This window comes from Balaenoptera borealis, assembly GCF_965194805.1.
Source record: "Balaenoptera borealis genome assembly, chromosome: 11".
Lineage (NCBI taxonomy): Eukaryota > Metazoa > Chordata > Mammalia > Artiodactyla > Balaenopteridae > Balaenoptera > Balaenoptera borealis.
In genome coordinates this window covers 51767169-51781857 of record NC_138868.1, presented here as the reverse complement: position 1 = coordinate 51781857, position 14689 = coordinate 51767169, and the positions used below count along the sequence as shown (strand labels likewise).

The window sequence follows — 14689 nt, the reverse complement described above, 5'->3', positions numbered from 1 at the left end:
CACGCCCTAGGTTGGGGAAGGAAATGGAGTGCCCAGGTTCCACCCTGCTGGGTCTGCCATGTACTCCAGATGCTTGTTGTGTGGATTAAATCTGACGCTGATGTAAGCGAGGCCCAGGCCCAGTCCACGGATGTCCTCCCCGACACACAAGGCGTCTGCCTCGGGGGCAAGAACGTGGCCCCAGTCTAAAGGCAGGCCTCTTGTACCGAGTACCTGACATCACTCTGGTTTTTCAGGATCCTTTCCACAGGGCCCCTCTTGACTGTCTCCCCTGCTCCCTCCTCAGAATTCACACGGTTCTCCTCAGCCTCGGTCTACCCTGGGTGCCTGAAACAGAAGGGCCCAAGGACCAGGACCACCTTAGACCGAGGGTGAAATTTCTACTGCTCAAAAAGCCACTGCCCTAAAAGCCACTGCCCTTTGCTGCCTCTGGGCCTTTCTTCAAGCTGTCAGCACAGAAGGCGGGCCAGCTCTGCCCAGCTCTGTGCGGGAGGAGGAAAGGGAGCCAAGCCTGGGTCTCCTTGAGCCTCCACCCAAAGGCTTCCTTGTTCCCTGAATGCTGCAAAGAGGCAAGCAGACACCAGTTTAAATGTCATTTTTTTCCACTTTTCCCAGAGAAAGTGAGGAAACAGAGATAAAAAACAAAACAATACAGTAATCCCCCCCAACCCACACTTTGTTTTTAAACAAACAAACAGGCCAGGTCCTGCCAGGCCTTCTTACCCACTAAATGCCACCCCCATCCCTGCATCCCTACTGGCCCTGGAGCCTCTGGGGCAGTGGGAAGCTGTCCTCTGGCTTCAGGCTTTGGACTAGAGCTCCAGCTCAGGCAGGAGAGTCGTGGCACTAGTGCCAGAGCACAACCTTTCTGGCCTGGTCCACGCTCACCACGTGGCTCCCAGAGTAGCACCAGGCCACGGCATTGACGGCAGCGCTGAGGAGAGGGAGAGGCAGGCTTCAGGGGGCGTCCGCAGCTGGGCTCTGCCCCTCATTACTGGACCTGGGCATTTTGAAGCCCTCTCTGAGCCCATCTCCTCACCTGTAAAATGGGCTCAGAGGGCTGTGGTGAGAGCAGACCCAAGTGCACATGGGAAAACACCTTGTGAACTGTGAAGGGCTCGGGCAGGGCGGGGCAGGGGATGGAAGGTACGGGACAAGGGCTGGGGGCTCCAGGATGCCCAGCATGTCAGGACCTGGCATCAGCTTAGCAGGACTGGGGCAGGGCTGGGGGTGGGGTACTGGCGCTGGGGTGGGCAGGTGGGTGGGCAGTGGCCGTGCTCACCAATGGGGTCCCCGAAGGCTACTCTCCAGTTTCCCAGTGTCTACATCCCAGACGTAAAGGGCTCCATCCCAGGAACCTGCCAGTGCGTAGCTTCTGTCTGGGCTGCAGGGGCCACAGCACAGCAAGAGAGAAGAGATTAGAGGTAAGGACACAGACACACACCAACACAGACACAGACAGATGGGACACACTCAGGCATGGGTGCTGCGCTCTCACGGACACACCTGAACACAGCTTTGGTCCAGTCAGAACCGCACCTGAAGCCATCAGCCCTGAGAACAGACAGGGTCAGGTCAGAATGGAGGTGGCTCAGCCAGGAACTTAAAGAGCTTCCTCTCTCCGTCAAGGGCTTGGCCACCTCACCAGGCCCTGGTCCAGAGGGGCCTCCAGGGAAGGCCCCCCGCTGACAGGCCTTTTACAGGGGACAAGGCCCAGCTGCCACAGCCAAAGCCACGGGATCAGTGGGCACAAGGCAGGTACCTGAACACCTGGCGGATATTGCTGACACGCAGGTCGATGACCTTGAGCGTGTCATCTCGGGAACAGCTGAGCAGATGCAGCTGGTCGTGGCTGAGGCTCAGGGAGGTGACCCGGCCCTGCACAGGGATGACCTGGGTGCAGCGGGGTCCCCTGAGGAGCAGGGACAAAGATGAGGATGAGGAGCAGCCACCCTGACGAGGCTGCTCCTGACAGACTAACAAGTCCAGAGGCGCCCCTGGTCTCAGGCCACTAAGGCCAAGGCTGACAACTAATCGCCCACTGCAGCCAGCCCCTTCCAACGGGAACTTACTAAACCCTTGGGTCACTAAAATAAGTGCTGGGGGCGGGGGCGGGGAAGAAATCAAAGTCTGTCTTTAACTATGTGAAAGAGAGAGCAAAGGGTTTCAAAAGGCAATCTCTGCAGATGAGTAAGAAGAAGCCTGAGGCAGGCCTGGCACTGGCTCTGGCACTGGCTCTGGCACTGGTTCCAGCACTGGCTTTTATAAACCATTCAAGCCCAATGCTGGGCTCTTAGGCTCAAAAAACAATAAAACTTTTGTTCCTTTTGACTAAAAAGTGGTGATTACATGGGAAAAAAGAGCTTCTCCATCTTGGTTGGCAAGACCCAGGCAGGGTCCCTTGGTTGGACCGAGGGCCAATAAGAAGGAGGCACAGGTCTCCAAGGGCAGCTGAGCCTTCAAGGGGCCAAGCCCAGCACAGAGGCCACCAGAGCCTCGCTTCCCCAAGGTACCCTCAGCAGCTCCATGGCTAGAAAAAGGAAGAGAATACAGGAGCCCTGCCCCCACCTCCACCACCCACAGCCTGCGCCTATCACCTGCTGTCCCAGAACCGGATCTTCTGGTCATTGTGACCACTAATGATGACATGGTCCCCACACACCACATCGTTACAGTAGGAAAGGACATTGATGGTCCTGGAACCTAGGGACCAAGGAGTAGAGCCCCAGCCTCAGAGAAGGGTTATCAGGAGCCAACCCACTGGATGTATGGAGAAGCTGAGGCCCAGAAGCCCCAGAGGTAAGGTGTCCTCCCAAAACTAGAACCCAGGTCCCCTGTTTCCCAGCCCAAAGCCTGAGGTCACCTAGAAACCAGGGAAAGCATCATCGATGGGGGATAGAAGAGGGGCCTTGGGAGGTTTCATCCCAAATGCCTATAAATCTTGGAGCCTCTCCCAGAGAGCAGGCTGAGGTCCCCCATAGCCTGGCAGGGTCCTGACAGTTGGGAAAGGGGAGGGTTGGGCCTCACAGTAGGCTCGGCCGAGGTCCCACTCCTTCACTGTCCGGTCCCGGCTCCCGGTCACCGCCTGATGCCTCGTTAGCTTGAATTTGGCAGCCGTCACCTTGTCTGTGTGTCCAGATAGTGTCTCCTGCCACCATCCCAGATATGCATCAAGGGTATGGCCAAGACCCCATAACAAACCCCTCCAGGCCCAAGGCATGACCCCTGACCCCCAGGCTGCCTCCCCAGTCAGGCCTTACCTTGGACTGTGCCTCCCCAACCTTCCAAAGCTGGGCGGCCTTATTGTAAGTAGCTGCCAGTACCTGGGAGCCCTGGGGAGATGGGAGGGGAAAGGATAGGTCCTGAACCTGGGCCTGGCCAGAGGCAACTGCAGGCCAGAGAGCTGGGGCCAGGGCTGCCTCAGAGCTTCCCCCAGCCCAGGTCACCCAGGTAGGCAGAGGAGAATCGAGGCCCAGGGAGGAGGATTGTGTAGAGCTCTAGGATACCCGTGATGTTCCCTCAGGCCCCAAAGCCCCCACCTGCCCAGTGTGGAGACTGGGGGAGGGACATCCTATGCCCCCCAGGTCCTCTCACCGAGGGGTCAAAGTCCACACTGGTGATGCTGCCGCCAGCTCCTTCAAGGGTCTGGTTGGCCTCCAGGCGCCCTGGGGGGACCAGGAGAAGGGACAAGTGAAATGAAGTCATTAATCTCACGAAACAGAGGAGCCTGGACTGTGAGTGGGAAGATGAATCTCTCCTGAATTAGAGGACAGAAGTGCTGGGCCTGTTCTTGGGGGAGCGGCCGGGGTTGGGGGGTGGGGGGGGTGTAGCTGGAGGCTGCACCTTCCTGAACTGCCAGCAGAGGGCCCCGGGGGGCTGCAGGTCATCTCACGGACATCTGGAAAAGACCAGAGAGAAGGGACTGTCCCTAGGTCACATGGCAAGCCAGAGCCAGGCCAGCTGGAGACTCACCTCCTCCAGGAAGTCTCTGGGAGCCAGCTCTCACTCCCCAGTACACCCCCACCCTACAGAACACAGAGTAGATAGCTAACATTTGTCTCACAACTGAGTTCTGAGAGCTCAGTGACACTAGAAGAGGAGGTGGCCTGGTGGACCCAAGGGACCTGCTCCTCAAGGGCCTGTCCCTGTAGAACCTCATGACATGGTACCTCCACCACCCCAACAGGGACCATCTGAGTTTAGCCCTCCCCACCCTGCACGCCTCGACTTCAGGAGGTGGGAGGCTCTGCCCTTCTTAGGAGCAGTGACCCCAGAACTCTTGCCAAGAGTGGCCAGAACTCTGGCTGCTGCCCACAAGAATGTCCCAGGTGAGGAAACACAAAGAGACTCAAGACCCTTCCCACCAAGGAGCAAGCTGAAGGTGAGGTCTGGATAGAAAGGATTAGGCTGGCCTGTGGGCAGGGACCCTCACCTCCCACGACATTCCAGAGGAGGATGAGGCGGTCAGCCCCTCCGGTGGCCAGGAGGCTGCTATTGGGGCCAAAAAGAACAGCATTGACCTCGGAGAGGTGGGCATCCTGTGGGGAAAAGGGGAGGTCGGTGCCCCTGGTCCTCGCCACACACGCCTCTTTGCTCACGCTCACAGCTCTCTGTCACGCATCCTTGCACACATCAGGTCTCTGTTCGAACACTGAGTTTCAAACTTAGCCCCACCAGGGCTCATCATCTCTGACTGGACCCCTGCAGCAGCCTCCCGCCATGTTCCCAATACTCCACTACCTGGCCTCCTGGTCTCCTGGCCTCCTGTCTCTCCCTCTCATTATAAAATGCCGAAGGGCTCCCACCACAAGCTGTGGGAGGAAAACTCCTACTCCCAGTGAGGGGCCCATCCTTGCTTCCCCAGCCTCCTTGGACCACTCCTGGGACCTGCACTCCCATATTGTACCCCATGCACTTGGCCCAGCTCCTCCTTACCAGCACATCCTGAGCTCGGGTGGGAAGTCGGGCGGCCACACACACAGGGATGCTCTGGTATCGCTGCTCAGGGGCTCCCCCAATTGAGTGGCCTCTCCTCTTCTTGAAACTGCAGGAGGGGGTCAGGAGGGCATTCAGCAAGGCCTTCTGACGTGGGAGCCTCAAGCTCTCCTGAAGCAGCAACAACAGGAAGCAGACACGGAAGGCAGCAGAACATGGCCAGGAGGTGCAGCAGGCACGGTCCCCACCAGCCTCTGACCCCAGGGGTCAGTGTGGAGACAGTAGGGGCACCAAGACAGGCACAGAGGCAGGGCAGGGTTGGTGGATGCAGAGAAACCTCGGAGCAGGGTTTCAGTCCTGGCCTGGCCACTGCTTGGCACTGTGACCCTGAACGAATCCCTGACATTTCTGGGCCTCCATTTCCCAAATGAGTAGTAGCTCCTTTCTGGCCTCAGGCTGGAGCTTTTGGTCCCCTGTGACGACCGTGGATGAGGGACAGAGCCTGGAAGATAGCCAGGCAGGGGCTGGGAATGAGGCCATGCACCCAGCTCCTGCCTCTGGGACTCAGCAGAGGCTCACACACAGAGTGCTGGGCAACGAACGGAAGGACACACTGAGACACATACACAGCCCAAGCCTGGGCTCCAGGAGCCTGACACACACATCCAAGGGGCCCAACACCTTCACACACATGTCGGTGCACACACACTTACTCCAGAAGCCCCTTCACCACATCCACACAGCGGGACAACGTCAGGGAGGTGGCGGAGGCAGACCTGGGGCAGAATCGAGAGAGACATGCTAAGGGACTGGCCAGTGGGTGTGCAGACAGCAGTCATTCATCCCTACACTCTTGAGCCGGGACAAGAACTTTGCTCCTCCAAGGCCAGGAGAGTAGGATGACCCAGAGGAGTCCCAGGAAGGTGGAGGAAGGGAGGGATTTGGAATGAAGTCTCCCAGTTTCACCATGACGGTTAAGAGCTGCCTCACCACCCAAGTGCCCCCCAACAAAATTTCATGGGAGGCTGAGCTGGGGCCTATGGAGGAGGGTAAAGGTGCCCCCAGGCTGAGAAAGCACAAGGCTGGGAGCAGGGGGCTGGGAAACCTAGATCCCAAAAATACCCAGGAGAGCATGTGTCCTGAGATGACCTGGCCCGCCAGGGCTAAGACTTTGGGGACTGCATCTCATGCCCCTCCCCAGGGTTCCTTCACTACCCCGAGGCCTGGACACCAGCGACCTGCAAAAGAGGGCTGGAGGGGCTTCCCTGGTGGCGCAGTGGTTAAGAATCCGCCTGCCAATGCAGGGGACACGGGTTCAAGCCCTGGTCTGGGAAGATCCCACATGCTGTGGAGCAACTAAGCCCGTGGGCCACAACTACTGAGCCTGTGCTCTAGAGCCCGTGAGCCACAACTACTGAGCCCATGTGCCACAACTATTGAAGCCCGCGCGCCTGGAGCCCGTGCTCCGCAACAAGAGAAGCCACCGCAATGAGAAGCCCGCGCACCACAACGAAGAGTAGCCCCCACTCGCCGCAACTAGAGAAAACCTGCGCGCAGCAACGAAGACCCAATGCAGCCAAAAATAAATATTTAAAAAATTTTTTAAAGTAAAAAATAAAAAAATAAATTCAAAAAAAAGAAAGGGCTGGAGGAGAGCTTACAGGCTGGGGAATAGGGGGAGGGCAGTCTCAAAGCCAGGCCAATCAAGACAGATGGGGGAGACTGGAGGTGAGGGGCATCCAAGACTGAAGCCTCAATCAGGTCCCACCCATATGAGCTCACATCTATACATGCTTCACAGGCATTCAGGTATGCTTACCTAAGCTTGTACACACATATGCTCTGATGTCCCTGTGTATGCACACACATGCCTGTGACAGCTGAACCCTGGACCTTGCCAACAGGTTCCCTCCTGGTCACACCCTTTCACCAGCCTGACATCCCACCCCCAGAGCTCTGGTCCTGGGAAGGAGCAAAAAGGGGGTGAGGACAGAGGTTGGGGTCCCAGACGTGGCACTGACCCCAAGTGGCTCCAGGCACTGGAGGTCAGATCTGTCCTGGGGTCCAAGCTATACCCCAGTCTCTTCTTAAGCCCCTCTCAACCCAAGAGCTGGCCCAAGGTCCTAGACGAAGACTCTGGGATGGGACCCAGCTCAGAGCTGTGGGACAGTGCTCACCTGAAGGGTCTCTTCCATTTCTCACCAGCCTCACTCTCCAGTGGCTCAGCTGCCAGAGCCAGAGTGTCTGCTTCCTCTCTGATCCCATCGCCTAATGTGTCTGGGCTCCTGGGGGAGAGAATTAAGCTCAGAATGGCTAAGGGACCAGGCCAGCCCCTCCGCGCCACGGTGACGATGTGCAGACCCAGAAATGAAGGTGTTCCTGCGGACGCACGTGTGGCGGGCGCAGGTGCTGGCTCCTACGACCACACGTGTCTGCACGTATCCTGGGCTCGTTTTGCCTGGGGGCCTCGGCACCGCGGCTGTGCACACTTGCGGTCAGGTGCACCGGTGGCCGCAGGGAGGTGGGGGTGGGGTAGAACCGTAGCGGCCCTGGGGCAGGGCACTGCAGAGGTCGCGGGGCAGAGCCCGCGGCGGAGCCTCGGCAGGCAGGTCTCGGCGCATCCTCATTCTTACTCGCTTATGCTCACTGTCCGCTTGGCTGCCTTCTTCAGCTCCTGGGACACCCGCGCCTGCTTGGCCCTGGGATAGAAAAGCCTCCTGAAAGTCGGGTCGCTCCGGTGCCCGGAAGGCGGGGCCGGGCCCCTCCCCCTCAGGACACGCCACCGCTCACGTCCCCGAACGGCGGGCCCAGCGCTCTCACCTCTCGCGGCGCTCGTTGCGCAGGTTGCGCTCGGCTGCGGCGCGCGCCTTGCGCCGCACCAGCCGATCCAGCAGGTCGCGTGCCTCCTCCTCGAGCCTGCGCAGAGCCGCCTCCTGGTGCCCGACGTGCACGCGCAGCGCCTCGTAGGCCGCCCGCTGTGCCGCGTTCAGCGCGCGCCGCGCACCCACCTGTCCCGCCTCCTTCTCCCGCGCCTCCTGCAGCTGCGCCACGCGGGCCTCCAGAGCTGCCAGCCTGGAGAACGCGGAGAACCTCCGTCACCGCCCTGGGGGAACCGGTCTCGGGGCTGGGACAGACTTGCCCCAGGCCACGCGGCCAGCCGGCCGGCTAAACCACGTCTCCGACCAAGCCTTCGGAGTCCTGCAGTTCCTGGCCTCTGCGACCAGCCACAGGCCTGGGGGGCGTTTGATGACGTGGGGAAAGCTGTCGGGCCCTTCTGGAGACCCGCGGGGTGACCCTGTCCCCTCCCCCTGGCAGTGATGGCCCCGAGCCTCCCCAAGGTGCGCGGGGAGGACCCCTCTCGCACCGCCCGCGCCTCACCTGCTTTGCCGCTCCTCCAGCTGTGATTCCAGGGTGCCCAGGGCCGCGCTCTTTTCCACCACCTGGTAGGCCATCTGCAGCGGCGGAGGGGCCGGACAGGTAGGCATGGGTGCCTCTGGGCAGGGCCTCCAGCCCCTCTCTGGCCGAGAGGCTGGTAGGACGGGGTCTGCCTCTCCTCTCACCCGCCCCCTAGCTCAAGAGAAAGCTGAGGCGCAGACAGGCGTTACACCAAGCACAGGAATGCACTGCTGTTTCAGGGATCAACAGAAGGGCCTTAGGCTCTGAAGCTTAACACCGGAGTTTCAATTCTGGCAGCGCCACTTATATTCTCTGTGACCCGGGGTAGTCATTTAACCGCTCTAAACCAGCTCTGTTTCTTCACCTGTCCAGTGGGAATGGTTGTGCTTACCTCATTGGGTAACACGGAATTACTATAAGGAATAGTATCTCAAATAATGATGATTGGTTATATAGCACTTAAGTGTGCTAGGTCTTATTCCAAGCACTCTACAGTATTAACTCTTTCAATCCAGTAGGAACTGCCATTCTCCCCATTTTACACATGAGGACATTGACACAGAGAGGTTCAGTGTCTTGCCCAGAGTCACACAGCTAAGTGGCAGAACTGAGATCTGAACCCAGGCCACCTAACATGCTCCAAGTAAAGCGCTGGTGTATAGGAAGGGTTCAAGGGATGTGTGTTCTTTTCCCCACCTCTCCAAGCCCTGGCTTACCCAAGCATAGATCCCAGAGAGCAAGAAGGAGCTCTGAGCAGAGGCACACAGGCTAACAGGAATGGACTGTGGGAGCACCGGGCCCAGACTGAATACCAGAGTGGGGGTAAGCGTCATCTCATCTGTCCCCCGCCCCACTGAACAGTCCTTCATCCGAGAGCCAAGAGCTGGGGAAACCACAGAACTGAGGGGTCAGTGGGAGAGACAGATGCTAAGCAAAGCAGTTCCCACCACTGTGGCAAGAGGAATATGAAATAACCAAGGCTGGGGGCTCTTGCTGCTGACCTGTCCCTGTGTTCTTTCTCTCATGGGCCTGGTGAGAGATGGGCTGAGGAGCAAGGTTGGTGTCCACCTGCACTGACTCCTGGTGTGAGTGGGCCGGGGTTAGGGACCCTGCACATTCAGGGTCCATAGCTGGCCCAATTTATAACACTTATAGTTCCTTCCACCATTAAACAATCTGATCATCACTTCCATTTCCTCACCTGTCATATACTTTCACTGATGTTTTGGCATTCAGTATTTTTTTGATGCTATTCAAAAATCCAAATAATAGAGATGGAAAACAGATTAGTGGTTAGGAGTTAGGGATGATTGGAGGAGAGGGGCGAGTTGTGACTAAAACAGGGTAGCAAGAGGGAGATCTTTGTGGTGATGAAATAGTGCTGTATCCTGATGGGCATGCAAATCTACACAGGTGACAAAATGACAAAGAACTATATACACTTCATACCAATATCAATTTCCTGGTTGTGTGTACTGTAGTTACATAAGATGTAACCAATGGGGGATATTGGGTAAAGGGTGCACAGGACCTCTCTGTACTGTCTTTGCAACTTCCTGTGGATCTATAATTATTTCAATAAAAAGTTAAAACAACAATAATACATGCTTGTTGTGATATGTGAAACAGTACTAAGAATTAAAGAAAAAGCCCCTCCCCATCCCTTGGCGTATCCAATGGGAACTGACTGGTTTGTGTCTGAGGACATGATGAGGAGGGAATGCTGAGGGCGAGGGGTGCGTGGAAGTATCCCAGACAAAGGGAACCATGAGCTCAGGGACAAGAGAGTGGCAGGAAATGCAACACTGAGGCCGGAGGACTCAACTTGGGAGCCAGGCTAAGGAGCTTTGGAAAATATGTACCAAACTGATCATGGGGAGAGGTGGTGAAAGGGGCTTCTACTTTTTTACTCTATGGGCTTCTGTTCTCTTGAAATGTTCACAACAAGCATGTATTTGTATATTAATTGTCTTCTTTTTAATGGAGATCATTTTTATTATTAAAATATATCACTCTGAGTGCAGAATGGAGAATGGATGGGGGTGCCAAAGGAGGAGTGGTCCAGCGAGGAATGAGAGTAACTTGGACCAGGCAGACAGGGCACAAAAAATGGAAGTTGATGGATTTGGAGGCAGGATCCATGAGCTGGTGACTAGCTCAGGATGGAGGGCTGCTAGGGGTTAGAGGTGTCCCTGGGTTTCCAGCCTGGTGACTACCAGTGGAGGGGGGGATGATCTATCTCATTTATCACCTAGTCTACAAATATTCATTACCATGGACTGTGGAGACAGGCCCCAGGGATACAATGGAGGCAAACCAAAGGCATCCCAGTTCTCGGGGTTCTCACAGCCCAGAAGGGGGCTCAGATTTTGAGAATCACCTCGCAAATGTAGAGTTGCAACTACAACAGGGGCTCTGAGGGAGAGGCTATCACTAGGTTCATAGCCCCAAATACACATTAGTGGAGCAAGTGACTTGGCATGCGGTAACTAGATAGGTGTTTACTGGCCCATCAGCCTCCTCCAGTGGACTGGAAGCTCCATGGGGCCAGGTCTTGTTCACAGCTGCATTGCCTATGCCTTGGATATAGTGATTGTCAATAAATATTTGTTGAAAGAATGAATGGAGATCACAGAAAGGGGATTTGTGGGGGAGAGAGTTCAAATCCTGGCTCCAGCTCTCTAAGCCTTCGTTTCCTCTGAAATATAAAGTTGTGGAAGATTAGCTGAAGTAACGCTTAGCCCAGCGTTCTCAACGTGGTGTTGGCCATATAATCACAGGGGCGATGGTTAGTCTGATTTTAGACGTGAAGTCCAAAAAGCAGCTGAGCAAGAGAGTCTGAGCTCATAAGAGAAGGCTGAGCTAGAGATGGGTCTGGGAGTTAGCAAACAGAAAGTCCTTGGGAGTCAGTTAACCCACCCAAGCTCCAAAGAACACCCACATCTGAAGGGAGGGGGATAAAAAGGAGGGAAAGTAGCCAGAGAAGGAAGTTCAGAAGCAACAGCTACAGAAGTGAGAGGAAAACCAGGAGAGTGTGGTGAAACAGAAGCCAAGAGACACCATGGGGCAGGGGCAGGGGGAAGCAGTGTCAGGTGGGGCTAGCATACCCTGCCATGGAGGTGGACCACCTTACTTTTGGTCTGCAAATGTGTATTGAGTGTCAATTGGTACTGGGCCCTGAGGTTTGCAGGGCAAGTGGTGAGCAGAGCAGGCTGGACCATCCAGAAGGGGGAACAGAGGCTGCCTGTTTCCTGCACCCCTCACACTCCTCCCTGAGCTCTCACTGCACTTCCTCCAGCTGCTATTGGAGCCCACTTCATCCTGGGCTGCCAGGGCCAAGCTAGAGAGCACTCTGACCCCTGTCTGGCCTCAAGGCACTGGACTTTGGAATCTCCCTCACTTGCTGGCTCCCTTGGACGACATGTCCCAGCCCCAAAGTTCTGGATCCTGGGCCCACCCCATTCTCTCTCAGACCCCTGCCCAGCCTACCTCTCCACACACCAACCGGAGACCCTCCTCCTCCTCTTGCCACTTCACCCTCAGAGCTGCTGGTGATGGGACTCGGTCTGAGTCAGGCCCTGACTCCTCCTCCCTGTCAACCAATCAGAGAGTGGTGTTCATTGTCCCTCCATTCACCCAGAGGATACACACGAACAGTTTGAAACCAGAGCCATGAACTTTCTCCTGAGGAAGGTGGGAGCCAGAAAGTCAGTAGAGGAAAGAGCAAGTCTCCAGAAACTAGAGCTGCCCGTGAACCTCTGCTCCTGGATTCCCCCAGGCCTTGAGTTCCCAGGCCAGGACCCCCTCAAGAAGCACTTCCCAACTTTTTGAGCCCCAATACATTCCTGGTTCTCATCTTCGCTCCCTCTTTGGAATAGGTGGCATCGTGTCCTTTCTGTAGGCATCAGGTGAGGAGCAAACAGAAAAACACAGAGGTGTGTGGGCGTGGGAGGACAAATGCAGAGAGATGGACATTCTGAGCAGCTGGCCTGGGGGAAGGCTCGAGAGCCTGCCTCCCCCTCCCCTGGGCAGCAGCCAAGGGCCAATGAGGTGCTGGGGTGGGGGCAGGGCCCAGGCACAGGAAGCCCACTGTGACCACAAACACAAACACTCACCAGGGGCCCTGGAGGAGAGCCCGAGTGACATGGGTGGGCTCTGGCTGCAGCTTCTCTGAGAACTGGGCCAGCAGCTCCGCTTTCTCTATGAGACGGTTATCTGCGGGTGCAAAAAGGTGAGCCTGGAGCACAGACAGACACTTTCCAGCAGACTCTAGGCATACAAGTTACCTCTCTGGCTGGGAGGGCTGCAGGAGCTGAGGGATGCAGAAGGGGGAGCTACTGGCAGGCTGGGCTCTGCCCTTGCCTGAGGGGTGTCTGTGCAGCTCCATCAGGATCTCCAGCCCTTGCACAGCCTCTAAGAGCACAGCCCCCAGGCCCTCCCAGGAGAAGACTTGCTCTCCCAGGGACAGAGAAGGACGACCACTGCAGGGGAAGGAGATGGCTGAGTACTGCCTGCTGAGGTTCTCAAGGGAAGGAAGGGGCCAGGGGTTGATCCCCAGGGCGGGGCCTGTCCCCAGACTGATGAAACAAACTGAGCTCCACTAGCCTGTGGCCTTTGGCAAGATACTTCCATTCCAGGGGCTCTTTCTGGGCTAAAAAACAACCCTGACTTGCCCAGGGTTGGTGTAAGGCTCCCCCCAGGCCAGAACAGAAAGTCCTTGAGTTTGTTAGTTTCTGCTACAGACCCTGGAATACAGCCTCTCCACCCCCACCCATGGTCACTTCCTCTTTTCTCACCAGGTCCAGGGTAGGGTAGAGATGGTAAGCCCAGGCCTAACTCCTCAGCTCCTTTCCCTCTTCCTGTCCCCTACCAGTCACCTAGGTCACCTAGGTTGCTGGCCTTGTTCTCACACAAAACCCCACCCCAACCCTCAGGGCATTGCTCTGCCCCACCATCACCCCCAGCAAATGTAAAGAAGATGCCATTTTGTCCAGTTTATGAGTGAGAAATAGGAGGCTTAGGGGTATGACCTGCCCAAGACCACAGAGAAGACTGGACTTCCAGTGTCTCTGAGTTCAGCCCTCCAGGATCACTCCAGTCCCACAGATTTGCAGCTCCCAGGGGATGGGGGTGACTCCCTCAAATTGGACTGTTCCATTGTCCATCAGAGCAGTGGAGAAGTGAGGCTGCCTAGAGGCAGGGGGCTGGCCTCATATACCTGAACAGAGAGGACCTGCAGCACAGAAGGCTGCAAAGAAATCTCCCAGGAAAAGAGCAACAAATTCAGTTGTGGGGCTGGGGGAAGATGGTTAAGCAGCAGCCAAGATAAAGACCAGTGATGGAGCTGGAGGGACTGTGATTAGACTTTCAACCCCAGCCATACAATCTCAGATGACCAGAGGTGCTACACACAGGTGCACACCTGTTCATCCTGGCTTGAACTGCCATACCCCTTCCTGACCAGCTCCCCAGAAACACTCTGAGAATCTGACTTCCCCAGGCTCAGCCACCTCCCTCCGCAGCCTGGATCCCCCTTCTTCTCCCTCAGGCTGGGGTTGGTTGGGCACAGAGATGCTCCAAAAACCTGAGCCGGGATCACCTATCAGTGGCAGAGCCTCAGACTCTGAACTCCCTCCCTAGGGATTCAGAGTTTAAAAGTAGCTGCTCTGGACAGCCCCGAGATCTTTCACTGTGCTTATGGGGACCAAATGGACTGACCAGGCTCTACCCCGGGGACGGCCCAAGAAGGGGAAGTCTAAAAGACCCTAAAAATCCAACATTCGCTTATGAATGCGTGCACAGGAAGCCCAGCCGGTGGAAGGCAGAGCCAGGCCCTGAGGGGCGAGGAAGAGCAGGAGCACTAGGGGGGAGCTCCGTCCAGGAGGGGGCTCTGAGCAGAGCCTGGGCTGGAAAGGGCAGGAACGCTGGCTAGTCGGAGATAGCGCGTAAGAGACAGCAAGTCCAGCAGGCCCCAGGCTTCGGAGGCGAAAAGGTGTCCGTGACTTGGGTCACAGCCGGAGGGCCAGACAAATCCTTCCCCGCGCCGGAGCCCTATCCCCTCGACGGCCCCGGGACGCACTGCACTCACAGGCCGGCACCAGCTCCAGGAAGAGGGCCTTTTGCGTTCGGTCTCGCTGTCGAAGCTGCCGCACGATGTGACGTTTCCAGCGGGCGGCGGGGACGCCGGGGTCGCTGGGCCCCGCCATGGCCGCCCTCTCCCGCCTGCACCGCGCGCTCCCCCCGCCGCAGGAGGCGCGGCCGGGCAGGGGCGGGGCCTCAAGGGGACTCCGTGACGTCAGGGGGCGGGCAGCGGCGGGGATTCCCCGGATTGTACTAAGAGTGGTCTTGGGGGGGAGAA

General features: G+C 57.0%; 1 protein-coding gene across 5 annotated transcripts; it reads right to left on the bottom strand.

Moving 5' to 3' along the window:
- Window positions 1-580: 580 nt before the first annotated feature.
- Window positions 581-14625, bottom strand: ATG16L2 (autophagy related 16 like 2). Of its 5 annotated transcripts, none has more exons than XM_082342958.1 (18): window positions 14420-14625; window positions 12447-12546; window positions 11821-11923; window positions 8314-8387; window positions 7756-8007; window positions 7569-7634; window positions 7113-7220; window positions 5649-5711; window positions 4936-5044; window positions 4433-4538; window positions 3595-3665; window positions 3261-3332; window positions 3028-3148; window positions 2598-2703; window positions 1763-1912; window positions 1507-1554; window positions 1283-1384; window positions 581-1060 (listed from the first exon to the last, which is right to left on the bottom strand). In XM_082342958.1, the coding sequence occupies exons 1-18, from the start codon at window positions 14535-14537 to the stop codon at window positions 1036-1038; spliced, it is 1794 nt and encodes a 597-aa protein (XP_082199084.1). In that variant the 5' UTR covers window positions 14538-14625; the 3' UTR covers window positions 581-1035. The 5 variants fall into 5 exon arrangements, with proteins under 5 accessions (XP_082199084.1, XP_082199083.1, XP_082199082.1 ...); XM_082342957.1 differs by having other exon boundaries at window positions 581-1000; XM_082342956.1 differs by having other exon boundaries at window positions 581-934; window positions 14420-14621.
- Window positions 14626-14689: the final 64 nt, after the last annotated feature.

What these genes read in the sequence shown, in the direction of transcription:
- ATG16L2 (XM_082342956.1), bottom strand. Translation starts at nt 14,537, where the DNA reads ATGGCGGGGCCCAGCGACCCCGGCGTCCCCGCCGCCCGCTGGAAACGT. An exon ending in CTGGAGGAGCGGCAAAGCAG is followed by an intron (nt 8,008 to 8,313) that starts GTGAGGCGCGGG and finishes CGCGTTCTCCAG; the next exon opens with GCTGGCAGCTCTGGAGGCCC. An exon ending in CGCAACGAGCGCCGCGAGAG is followed by an intron (nt 7,635 to 7,755) that starts GTGAGAGCGCTG and finishes TTTCTATCCCAG; the next exon opens with GGCCAAGCAGGCGCGGGTGT.